The sequence below is a fragment of the Andrena cerasifolii genome, chromosome 2, assembly GCF_050908995.1.
Source record: "Andrena cerasifolii isolate SP2316 chromosome 2, iyAndCera1_principal, whole genome shotgun sequence".
Lineage (NCBI taxonomy): Eukaryota > Metazoa > Arthropoda > Insecta > Hymenoptera > Andrenidae > Andrena > Andrena cerasifolii.
The window spans coordinates 19,785,741-19,798,511 of record NC_135119.1 but is presented as its reverse complement, the minus strand read 5'-3'; the positions used below and the strand labels follow the sequence as shown (position 1 = coordinate 19,798,511).

The window sequence follows — 12,771 nt, the reverse complement described above, 5'->3', positions numbered from 1 at the left end:
GTCGAATAAATGAGAGACGACCACGAGCAGCCTTCACTGTGATTTCCCGTACAATTTCGAACTCGAAAACACTTCTTGCTTTCTGCGCTTAATGGAAACTAATTAGGTAATTCTTCATTTCTGAGTAACCTGCGCGTTACCATTCTGCGAAGGTAGATTGAAATCGAAAGGGGGAAGTTCGCCCCCTTCCCTTGCAAATGACGGTGCTTTCACGAAACAGTAGGCGATTAACGACTCGAAGGAATCGATACCAGCATTATAGCGGGCCCAGCGGGGCTGTATAAAATATGGGGCGACGGGAAATCGTGTTTACACGAATTTATCCGTGGTCGTGCTGTGAATCCCTCTTTTATTTAACCGTGTACCGCGCTATCGTGACTACTAAATGCAAAATCCGGGCACATGCTTGGCGAGCATGTTATCGGACATTCCCCGCACGTTCCGTGCAGTCTAGACCGCCTGAATTTCCATTGATTCTTACACTAACAATCGCAAAGTCGGATATACACGTTCCCTAGCGTTTTGATTTATCCCCGTCCTCGACGACGTTTAAACTACCGTCGCGCGTGACATTAATAATTAATACCCGCTCTGGAGGTCCGTTAAAAAGGGGACGTAGACGTAATTAGCGTTATCAGTTGGCTCCTCGGGGAAGGACAATGTTTAGCGTGGAATTTGATGATGAAGAGGGATATGCAGATTGCCTCGCAGAGTGTTTCAGAGTTACGGGTATATACTTAAGTTCTGAATTGGCCTCTCGTAAAGAGGAATGAACTTGATTTAACATTTCGAGTGGTGAAATGTTTTTAGGAATACCCAGCTCTTCAAGGAAATCTATGCTTGAAGAGTCTTTGTAGAAAAGAACTGTAAGTGCCACAAATCGAATTTATCGGGTGGGAGAGAAAACTTCCCTGACTTTGAATTATTTACGAAATTTGATTTGTTTTGATTGCTAAATATGTTTAAGTATACAGTAATTCAAATACATCACACAATTTCCTATTCTTTGCATTAATATTGTCGAAATTCGTGAAAAAAGAATCATATTCGTAGAAAACTCTATATGTGCATTGTGCCACCGCTTAGTTGTAGAAAAAACTGAATGTAAAACCTCTAAGTTGTAGAGAAAGCTGAATGTGGCATTCATTGAAGTTTTCAAGCACTGTAAGTGCCAATTCTGTTTGCCCCTAACTAATTGGCTCTTACATTGTTTTATACAGAAGGTACACACTCTCAGGTACACACTCTCTACATAACAGACACTAGGTGTCAGCACACTTGACACCAGCGGGACATATATATGTAATATCCAATAAGACGTATTATTATTATTATTATTATTATTATTAATATTATTATTATTATTATTAATATTATTATTATTATTATTATTATTATTAATATTATTATTATTATTATTATTATTATTATTATTATTATTATTATTATTATTATTTACAATTTCATAGACACATACCACTTCACAGCTTCTAAGTTCATAACCACAACATATAAACTAAAACAACTGTCCCAAACTCTGTTAAAATGCCGAAACTCCCTGAATCTTCAAAGATGATCGAACGGTTTCGCTATTAAGCGTGGCGACCTTTTCTAGCTATCGAATTATCGGTGGAACGAAAGAGGCGGCCGCGGGAACGGGGAAAATGAGATCGAAGGGTCCGAATGACCCAGGACGATTCACGCACCAGCCGCAAAAACTATCCTTTGCATTTCGTCGCGATTGGATTTAACCTCGGACAAACGTTCGATTCTGGGGCATGGGCTTGTCCGAGGAGATTGGATCGCATTGAATCGGGGACCTTGGAATTGAAGGGTCCCCTGGCCTTCCAGGCGCGATGAAGAAGTGACTGGAGGGTATATAAAATAGTGTACCGAATCACTTACCCGGTATTGGATTGCTACCCGGGCTCTTTCCGGTCATTCGATGAACACGTACGAGCCGTACACGTCGCAGACGGGTAAATTATTGACCCTGTCGCATCGGCTCTGTCCCTGCCTGCGACTTCAATAGCCAGCAGATTTGAATTTGATCGAGCTGCATCGAATGCGATGCCGTTAAACATCTTCCGTTCCATCTTTGCGTGTCAGAGAGGGAAAATCCCAATCGAAGCGTCGGTGTAAAGTCACAGGGAACTGTGAGTCGGATGGGACTTTGATGAATGGTGCCTTGTCGTGTCGCCTCGCTGACGATTCTGCCTGTTCTCTTTACTACGCAAGATGCACGATGCTTCGATTTCTTGTAGCTAAAAATGCGCTCACTAGTCTCTCAACAATTTTTTAATATCGTCTGACGAATGGTCCCTAAAAGTCTATAAATGGTAGAAATATTTTACATTCCTTTTCGTCTGAAATAGATCTTAAACAAAGAAGAACAGACGCAGTGCTCCCCAGAATTTGAGATATTTATACAATTACTCTCATTCAATTTCGTACATCAGCATCGGAGCGTGGTGTTAAGGAGTTAAACCTTTTATTAGTAATATCAAACATTTGTAATTTAGTATGCTATCTCCCATTTCCATGTTTCGACCGTAACTTATCAAAAGTGCACAACTACTAATGGTAATGGCCACCGGTGACCTTTGGGATGCTGGCTTTGAATTAAATGGTCGACCGCCATTACTGCACCGCACACGTTGCGGGCGATCGGTTTCTGAAGCGTGCTGCCTTCTCCCCGCGACCTGGATTCAGATTTCAAAACCGGCAGGTTTTCCACGGCGACCGTTAAGACCAATTTAATCAGGGAACGAGTCACGGGATTACGAAATCAATCGGGGGGATTGAGTGTTATTGAATCAGGAGGTACGAAGGACCTGTCGGGTTTGGAGGACTCGTTACGACGCGACGGCGCAAGGGGGCTGGAAGCTACGAAACAGCGTATCTAATCATTTCCCCTGTATTGGATTGCTACCGAGTGTTATTACTTTTCGCGGCAAACGGGGACGGCTCTAATGAAATCAGTTTAACAAAAGAGGCAACGGCGAAATTCGAATAAAGTTCAGACGTTACAATGGGAGGCTGCGGCGAGTCAGAAAATTATTGGCAGAGGCAGTAACTCGGTAAACGAGTCTGGAATAAAAGTTTAACACATTGGCTGCTGTGGGGATTACTGGCGATCTTGCATATCACGGCTCTACCGCCGCCATTTTGTAGGAAAAAAAATACAATTTTTTCCGACGAGAGTTGTACAATAACAGGCTTCATATTAAATTTTCTGTTTATTTCATTATCCTCCTAAAAAAATGCCGAAAATGACTGCAATTTTGCTGCGTCCAAGGTGGCCTAACCCCTCAATATCTTTATCTCGAGGAATATGCTTTGCATCGTCCGCGACTTAACTTAATCACGAATAAGCAGTCTATTCTGGTTCGAAATATTCTCATATAATAATTCGTTTTCATTCACTTCATCGTCCGTGTTAATCAACTATTATAATCTGCTTTGTTTTCTTCGATAATTCCTTGTCGATCAATGAAACAATCTTCTGCGACTTGTGATCGCTATTATAATACGGCGAACTTCATCCTCAAAGCTCTACACTGAAGAGATTAAGTTGCGCGACGGCGAAGGGAAAGCTGATGGAAGTTTATAATCTTTCATAGTGTCAATAAAAATCTGCTCGAAGATCCACGCAATTTCTAGTAAACCAAAGCAACCCCCGGGCAAACCGTGCAATTGGCTAAGGAATTAATTCAATAGAGCCAGTTGGCTTTTGTATTGAAATTGGACGACTTTCCACTGTCGAGGATTATCGCGAATGGTGTTAAAGGAATTCTGTCGTGTGGTGCTCAGCGTCTTCTGATGAATTTAATATCGGGAGGAGCTTTTTTCTGCCCGCTTTTTGCGTGGATAGACGTAAAAGCGAAATATGGGAAAAATGTCAATTACATGACAGTTTTTGCTCGGTATAGGCGGATAGTGCCCGGAGGAATGTTTCCTCCTTCCTTACCGTCATATTTCCCAGGAAAAAGCGAAATCAAAGGAGTAACGAGGTTAATAAGAGACACAATATTGGAAGCCAACCCGACGTTATTCCGTACCAGGCACGATCCTTACGTTCACTTTGATTGTACTTCAAAGGGTGATCCCTGACCCAAGGAATTGTTCATGGAGATTGCACCATATTGGGGTAGATGGACGTAGCTAACCGATTTTCAAGAAATCCGTAGGTACTGTTCCTACGTGATCATGCCGTGACTCCCGTGCACGGAACATCGCAATTTTCTGGATGAACAGGATGACAGTGGCTGGTTATATCTATGATTAATAGTCTGATAGGTGAAGTTGATATATAGTAAGAGCTTTTTCACATGAGACAGTTCTGTGACTCACTGCTAGTATACATAGTATGTTGAATATATTCACTTGGCAGAGACAGAGCTGTTTTAAAAAAGATAAGTACTACTATTTGAAATATTATATATATACAGGGTGTTCCGTAACCGGTGTTATAACCGGAAGGGTGGTAATTCCACATGAAAAAATAAGTGAAAAATGTAGGACATAGTCATTTGTGGTTTGAATATTACGGCCATCATGCATCCAGGTGCAAGAAATCATATGATATAGTCAAAAATATTTCATTATCATGGGACAACATTTTCTTAGTACTGGAAAAACTATTATGCACTTGTTCACTGGAAAGTTTTTACTATAAATCAGGCATTCCGACTTCCTCAATATCTTATATGATTCCATACTAGATTATTATCCTCTCATTCGACAATATTTTGTATAAAATGCAGGTAGAGACTTCCTTTAAATTCCGATTATTGTTCGCCATAGGAAGCAATCAAAGGTATAAATCCATTGGCAAGTATGTCTACAAATCCCAGAAATTAATTCCACTTAATTCCACTTCTTCAAAGTCAATCACTTGCAAAACTTGTGAAATATCTGTGCTTTAACCGGTATCGTTCACCCAAATACAGTAACCGTGTTTGAAGACGATATGTTCCAACTTCTTCGGTCTCAAGTCTCTTGCAACAGCAAGCTATGGAGACCAAGTTAAGTTGGCTCGAAATTTCGCATTGTTCTAATGACGCGAGTCTGTTAAGCATTACTTCGTTTGCCAGAGAATGGAAAGCATAGGTTGTCAGAAAATGACTTATCGCGTCACTTACCGAATATGGGATTCCCACGGTGCGTCGCGAGGCCACCGAGCGTGAGTACGTGCGAGTGATCAGCCGTCACGACGAGGAGCGTCTCCGACAGGTCGACTTCCTTCATCACAGCCCTTACCGCCTCCTCCAGCGCCAACGTTTCGTCCAAAGCTCGATAGGCATTGTTGTAGTGATGCGCGTGATCGATCCTACCACCTAAAACCAGACAAATACGCCTCCTGCACTAAATCACGTTTAGTAAGTACATGGGGTGCCTCAAGACATTCTGTGTAAGTATAATCTGTAGACAGAGATGCGAAGGAAATGTTATAAACAATGTTGGGTCAGTGCTAAAGCTCATTCGCTTTATTTAACCAATGTCTTCATTAAACCTAAAAATATCTTGCAAGGTTTTTTAATCAAAGTATTTCTTTAGGGCTATCTATGAGCTTTTGACACTTTTCTGGTAAAAGTAGACGCAGGTGTAGTAAAGAAAGATATTTCCGTGTACCTAACGTCACCTAACATTGAGTGAACGAACTTTTGCACCGTTCTAATATAATTAAAATAATGTTAATGTTATTTTTATAACGTTTGTAAAATAAATCATTATAATTATAAAGCGGGTATATAAATGAGGAGGTGTATAACGAAAACGAAGTATGAAGTTCGCGAGCTTGAGTTTCTAATGAATTTATTTGATATATATTTTTTCGTAGGCTCGTGCTAATGTTAAAGAGAGAAAACTGTATTCAAACTTGAGATTGGAAAACCTATTTATGTAGTTAAATGTCTCACGAACTAATGGAAATAGAAAAAAAGAGATATTTCATATTTCAAAAGCAATAACGTAGCCTACAAGTTGACCAATTTAACAAATTAGGCCTTCCATACCCAAGTTTGAGAACAGTTTCCACACCTTGAAAATAAATATCAGTTGTTAAGTAAAGTATACAGTGATTATTTTTTAATACCCCAGCCTGGTGCCAAATCTCATGAACATCGGAAATTGCCAATTGTTTACCCTTGTTAATACAGTACAAGCTCAAAATATGTCCATGTTATTCATTTAATCAGTTTACACGAGTTATATTAAATTTCTTACTTGAAGTCCCTGGAAGTGATCAATGAGTGTTTTATCAATGAGTCATAGTATTAAATTTCAAGGGGTATTACAAATATCAGACAGTGCAATGTTCCATAATTCTGTTTGTGACACCGTTACGAAACTCTGTTGCATAATGTTTTAGGTGTTTTTGTTTAAATTCCACGCGTAAAATACGCCTGTGGAAAATTAAACATCACCATTGAAACGTCATGCACGCGTTTGCTAGTTATATCGCAGTGAAACGTTATGTTCCCGACATAAAAAAAAAAACATTTATTTCAACTGTAAGCTACCGTCAGTAAATACACCGTGTCGAATCGACGGTGGCTAGCATTTCTATTCATCGATAACTTCCAAATGAAATATAAACGTAACAAAAGACACGGAACACCCAAGCCGTACAATGGCGCGAGATAATAACAGAAAATATTACAAATGATACAAATCCTGAAAGATGAGTTTTTCATCACGATAATGTAATAATTTATAATTCCGACTGCACAAAAACAGTAAGTATAGGTAGCGGGTCAGGATAAAACGGGTTAAATTAGTGTCAATGACTCTAAATATAATCTTTCAAACCACGCTGTAGGAATTTCTGGTCCACAAATGATCCAGTTGACAGGTTGATTTAAAACCAAACATAACGTACAACCTGGAGAATAAAGCACGTTATTTCTTCTCCATAAAATTTGTTTATCTGCCGTTATAAATTGAGGATGACGATTGTTGTCGTAGATAACAACTGGAAAGAAAGGGGACAGAAAACAGGGAGGATCGCAATTGAAGATACAAAGTGAACGCCATCAGCATTAGAGTCGACCGAGCGTTCGCGAGTGCGCAGCCAACGTCGCAGTTAACGCTAATTATTCAGAACGATCCGCAAGAATCCCGGATTCAATTATCAGGCCACCCGCCAAATGGGTCACTGAAACTCCCTCCGAAGCCGTTCGCCTTAAAGTTTGATGCTTAGCTACTCAGAAGCGATCCGAATGGTCGGATCAATACGAGAAACGTGGATGCGTGCAGAGACGTGCGTGGAATCAGATCCATTCGCTCTTAAACAGAGATTTGCTGACGATCTGCGAGGGAAATTTACATCTACGAGATAGTTGAGCAAGTTTGGGCAATTTCTTTCGCGAGCGTCCAATGTTCTAGAGTAAACAAGGATCTTCCACAAACTGAAAATTGCGTCCAATGAAATAATAATAATTGTTATTATTATTATTTTAATAATAATTATTATTATTATTATTTTAACGGGAAAACCCTTTAGAATACAAAGTATACGCGGATAAATAAAATGAATGAAATAAAATAAAATAGTCTGCATGCAAAATCTGTTACTGTTATATTTTGACGTTTTAGAAATATCTATATTGGCTGTTAAATGAAAAAATGCGCCTTTTGACCATTTTGGAAGAAATTCTGGATCATGCAAACATTTTATACGGGATACATTAGTCTTATCTCCACTTTTCAATATTTCTTCTTTAATAGCCACAAGAAACTCATTAGGTACTTAATTCAGTATACAATTTTTCTAAATTTTTAAATAAGAATTTAAGAGCACCTCCAGCAGTTAATAATATCGAATCTTCTGTACTGTGATGTTCTATTGGAATTCATATAGGTTCTAATGTTATTAATAAGATGCATTATAAATTGTAAATGTGTTTATACTTTTGCGATTAACTAGTAATATATTCATTCACGAAAATAAATGAGATTTATAATATTTTTCCTAGACTTAAGTTTCTCGAGAAATTATAGTATTTCTCGAGAAATAAGAAATAAGCAATTATAAAACATCTCGAGAAATTCTCGAGAAAGCATTCTCGAGAAGGAACACTAGTGCAACATGACTGCTCCTATGAAACCTAACATTAGGAGATAATACACAAGATAATGAAAAAATGGAAAACATTCCATCTCCTATCGCTATTAGACTAGTAACTGCACGCGCTCTAGGATAAAGCTACGCTATTCCCTGTGCTCAATTCGCTTTCGATCATTTGTAAATATATTGGCATTTTCTTATTTCCGCTACGCCATCTGGTGGCGAAAATTAAAGCAGTCTAATCGGGTTAGTTGTCACCTGTTATTGGCAGTATTGGGAATTTCGACTGTTTGATGATGGATTTCGTAAAATTTAACAGACTATTTAATGACAAAAACATTATTGCAGTATTTCAATACTTGCGTGACACCAGTCCTGTAACGCGATTGACCCGATTACAGAGCTTACTTTAGTAGATGGCGCTCTCGCAGTAATTCCCAATCTTCTTCAGTGAATAAATGATACAGATAATTTAAATCACGCCAAAATCTGATTCCTCGTTCGACAACCGATAACTGGCAAGTGCCTCGGTGTTAGATAGCTACAGTGACTAACGCAGAAGGAAATTCCGACTTTATCTATCCAAATGTGTCGTCAGCGTAATCAGTTTTGACGCATCGTTCCATTATCTGATGATAGCGTCTCGAGTTGCTGGCCGACCATACTTCCGTTAAACTTTACCCAAAGATCGTGATCGTGGCTCCAATCTCGCTAGGTTATGCTGTGACGCGAGTAGTTTGTAATCGACGTTGAGATCTAGATCCGCGAAGTTTCCCAGAGCGCGACAACTGTTGCTCTCTAGATGGCAGATGGAAAATGCATCCCACAGCTGACAGATTTTGGCAACGATACGCCGCTGCCAGGAGCTGCCAAACGCATCAAGCACACTCTACCATTTCATCCCCTTGTTGGGGGGGGGGGGGGGCTCGGCAAGATTCGGGTCACCGATTTTGTCCTGCGAATCTCGAGTTCCGAACTTCGGCCATGTTTCACCGACCGAGCCGCGTTTCCTGCTAGCAATTTCTGCCCTCGGATTACTGCTGTTCGATTGTCGGAGGAATTTATGCTACTTTCATGCTACTTACTGGTGGCTCTAATAATGCGACGAGGGCAACGATTCTTGGATAGACCCGATAACATTTTCTGATTTATTGGTAACTTCCGTTCAACAATGTGGCCGCAGTCATACTGTCCTAGTTGGATCTTTTTTTTATCTAAGTTTACGAAGACTTTTTGAAATTCGAAAAATTCCTGAGTTATAGGCATTTGAGTAGCGGCGAATGCGTGGGTGAAGCAACACTTTAAACGATTTTTTCTCTAAAAAGTGTTGTTGAAATCGGTGGAACAAATACCTGGAAGAGTCATCCGCTTCGATTGAAACTTTTTTATTTTAAAGAATATACTTCTGTGTATTGGAGAAACCTCTAACACGTTAACATTCTTGAAAATTTGTATTTTTTAAGCGGTTGAAGGGGCGAAAAGCATAGGGAAAAAATTCATTGAATTCTTAACATTCGTTTACAATGACTGTTGGTGTGTGAAATGCAAAGTATCCAAATGATTCAGCCCCATTTTCCATTGGTACATCGAAGCAAATTATTTCTTGCAATTACGAAAAAATATGCTCCGCAGGATTCCTCGATTTCTAAACGAATTTTTTTCATTCAAATTCGCCGGGAGCCTACGGACACGCTTTTATTCCGCGATTTCGAAGGGCAGCTGGAAATTCGGAAGGGATTGTAGAAACGAGGATGAAGGAATTTCGTTTCCCTCGTTGGGAGATTCGTCTAATTTCATGGCGAATAAAAATAAGCAAACCAGAGAAACGTGTGCCATCTGGGGCGGAGCGGCGTTCAAGGGTTCGCGTGTTGCAGCTTGGAAAAAACTGGCCCCGGTAGCTGCTTCCTCCTCTGCTTGTTCGGCGATGTCTTATCGTCTCGGTTCTGCCACGTCGAGTGGCCACTTCCGTCAACATATTTAGAAGCAGTGGTAGAGGAAGGAGCCAGCAGATAAAAATCACGAGGACGGGAATAGAGGGGAATTATTAAAAAGAATGAATTCGCGCATCTGCTCTGGAGTGCGTCGTGGAACGCGGTTTTACGTTCGGATCATCCTTAATTCACCCTCGTACCGAATAAAATAGTTGAGTGTAGTGAACAAATTGTTAGAATTAGCTCTTTCATTTCGAATTTTTGCATAGTGATCTTTATGTGTGAGATGCTATTAGGGATTGCAAACCGGTAAATCGGTTTGAAGTTTTTTTTTCACTGATAACGTAGTAGATGTCGACGGAATTATGCGCTATATATATGCGCTACATTGCTATACATACAATTTTTACCGGTAATTCGCCAAATTTTTACCGGGAATTCGATAAATTACGTATTTCTCGATATTTACCGGTAAATTATGCATTTCTCTATATTTACCGGTAGATCGCGAGAAATACGTAATTTATCGAATTACCGGTAAAAATTTGGCGAATTACCGGTAAAAATATGTAGCGCATAATTCCGTCGATATCTACTACGTTATCAGTGAAAAAAGCTTCAAACCGATTTACCGATTTACCGGTTTGCAATCCCTAGATGCTATCTGTCAAGCTTAGCGAGTACCTAAGTATCTACTATTTCGAAGGTTTTGGTATTTAGTGTTTCAGTGGATTGATGAAGAAAGTTTTTTTTTACAAACTTAACAAATCGGAACACGAATGATCAATGAGACTTCCAAGAGGAAAGAAACAGAAGTGACATTTTATTATTCATCTGCCTACAAAGGGCCGAAGTGGAATAAAATGGCTGGAATAAACAAACCAATTAAATTGTACGTAAATTTATTTTATTCTCCAGTTAATTAATGTGACATCGTCTATAGCTTCCATTTTCTGTCATTAACGATTGAGGGAATGTGTAACCGGGTACACGTATTGAATTAGTTAACTGCATTAAATTTGCAAACAATTGAACTCGCTTCAGCGAAGATATTCATTGTTGTAAAAACGAAATACTGTTTATTTATGCCACGCGCAGCGTTCTATCTATTGGAGGGTATCGTTGTTGCTCGAAATTAAAAAATATGCAAAGGGCTTGCTGTTTTTTGAATGAGGAGCAACTTTGAAAGGTAGGAAAAATTCGTTTCGCATTCAGAGGCAGGTGCCTTTGTTTATATCACGTGAAATTCTATACGCGGAAAATTAAATAGTCCCCTCATCGCGAACGCTTCAAGACTATTTAATACAACCCAATGCATAATATCACTGCCGTACCCAAAGGAAATTAAAAAACATTTTAATATTAGGTGTTTGTAAACCGAATTGCATGTTTTGCAAAGCATACTTTGCAGTACTGATTCGCTTGTTTGTTCCCCCGCGAAATTTTACGCATTTCTGCGTTTCATAATCACTAAAATATATATTTTACTTAAATAATGATACAGCTCAATTAAAAGGCGAATAAAGTGGACAGTCAATTTCAAACACAAAGGCCTTGCCACTGTTTGCAAACTTAAATTGGAACTTCGTTACTAAAATGCAACACGCTGCAAAAAAGACGAACTTTACACCAGTCTATTTCATCACTCGTTAATTACGTCACTCACATTCAAACTCCATTTGAGGACCTTGCAGCAAAGGTGTGTAGCTCCATCTTTACCAACTTCGAATAAATTAGACAAAACTGTTTATAAAATTATTTGAAAAAAAAATATATATTCGCACACTAAGGAGTAGTTATTGAGTTGATAAGTTTTTCTTTCTATTTTCGGCGAATTTTTCAAATCTCCAGCTGCCGAAAACAAAAGTATTGCACGAAACAGAAATGGGTACAAATTCCGTTCAAAATTTGCAATAAATCGCTCATTTTCTATCGGATTTGCATGAAACCGTGCACAAAACGATGTAGAATATTTTTTTACTTATATTACACGTTATAACTCAAAAACTGTCAAAAACGGAGTTGCGCCCCTCTCGCTGCAAGGTCCTCATTTAATCCCTCTATCGCCACACCTTCCATTAAACACAAACAATACCATCGTCACCGTGAACCGTTGAAAATGACTAAAATCAACACCACCGTCGTAAAAGAGAATCGCGAAAAATATGCATCTCTAAATCCTATGCACTCGTCGGGAATTGAAAAGGAAAGGCAGCAGGGTTGGGCCCGGGGGGAGGGCGGGGGGGGGGCGAGGGGAGGGGAGGAGCACGCGAAGCGTAAACCTTATTTGCCCGTTACTTTTGAAACAGCGACGCTCTTTTTTCCCCCTATTTACGTCGCGTGCTCGGTGCTTTACGCATCGTTCCACGTAGTTTCTCGCCCGAAAAGTGTTGCAAAGTACCGCCGAACCGTTTCGGGGGTAGATCGCGAAAATTTCTCGCCTCGAATTCACGTAACCGGAACAGGGGAACGCGTTGTAAAAGGTTTACGAGAGACTTTAGCAGGGGTGCTTCCGCGCGCGCCCCCTCACCCGATTGCCGCTGTAAAGTACGTCTGGCGCATTAGCGCCGCGAAGGAACGTAACTCGTCAGACCTGGTCCCCGGTTATTCGGATTAAAATCCGAAATTCGCAGCGGGACCAGATAACACCGCACCGACCCACGGATTCCCCTGGATAAGAATTCGTTACCGGCGGCTTCCTAGAAATCTCTCCTTCGGATCTTAACACCCCCCCTCCCCCCCTCCCCGCCGCGACCCTCTCGGGGACCT

General features: G+C 40.0%; 1 protein-coding gene across 1 annotated transcript in view; it reads right to left on the bottom strand.

Annotated features, from left to right (window-relative positions):
• The window catches only part of LOC143378790 (alkaline phosphatase), a 355,608-nt gene that overhangs the window by 48,973 nt on the left and 293,864 nt on the right, over positions 1 to 12,771 (bottom strand). The window contains exon 7 of the mRNA XM_076830761.1: positions 5,145 to 5,339. Coding sequence (XP_076686876.1) covers positions 5,145 to 5,339 — 195 coding nt within the window. The remainder of the gene's footprint in view (positions 1 to 5,144; positions 5,340 to 12,771) is intronic.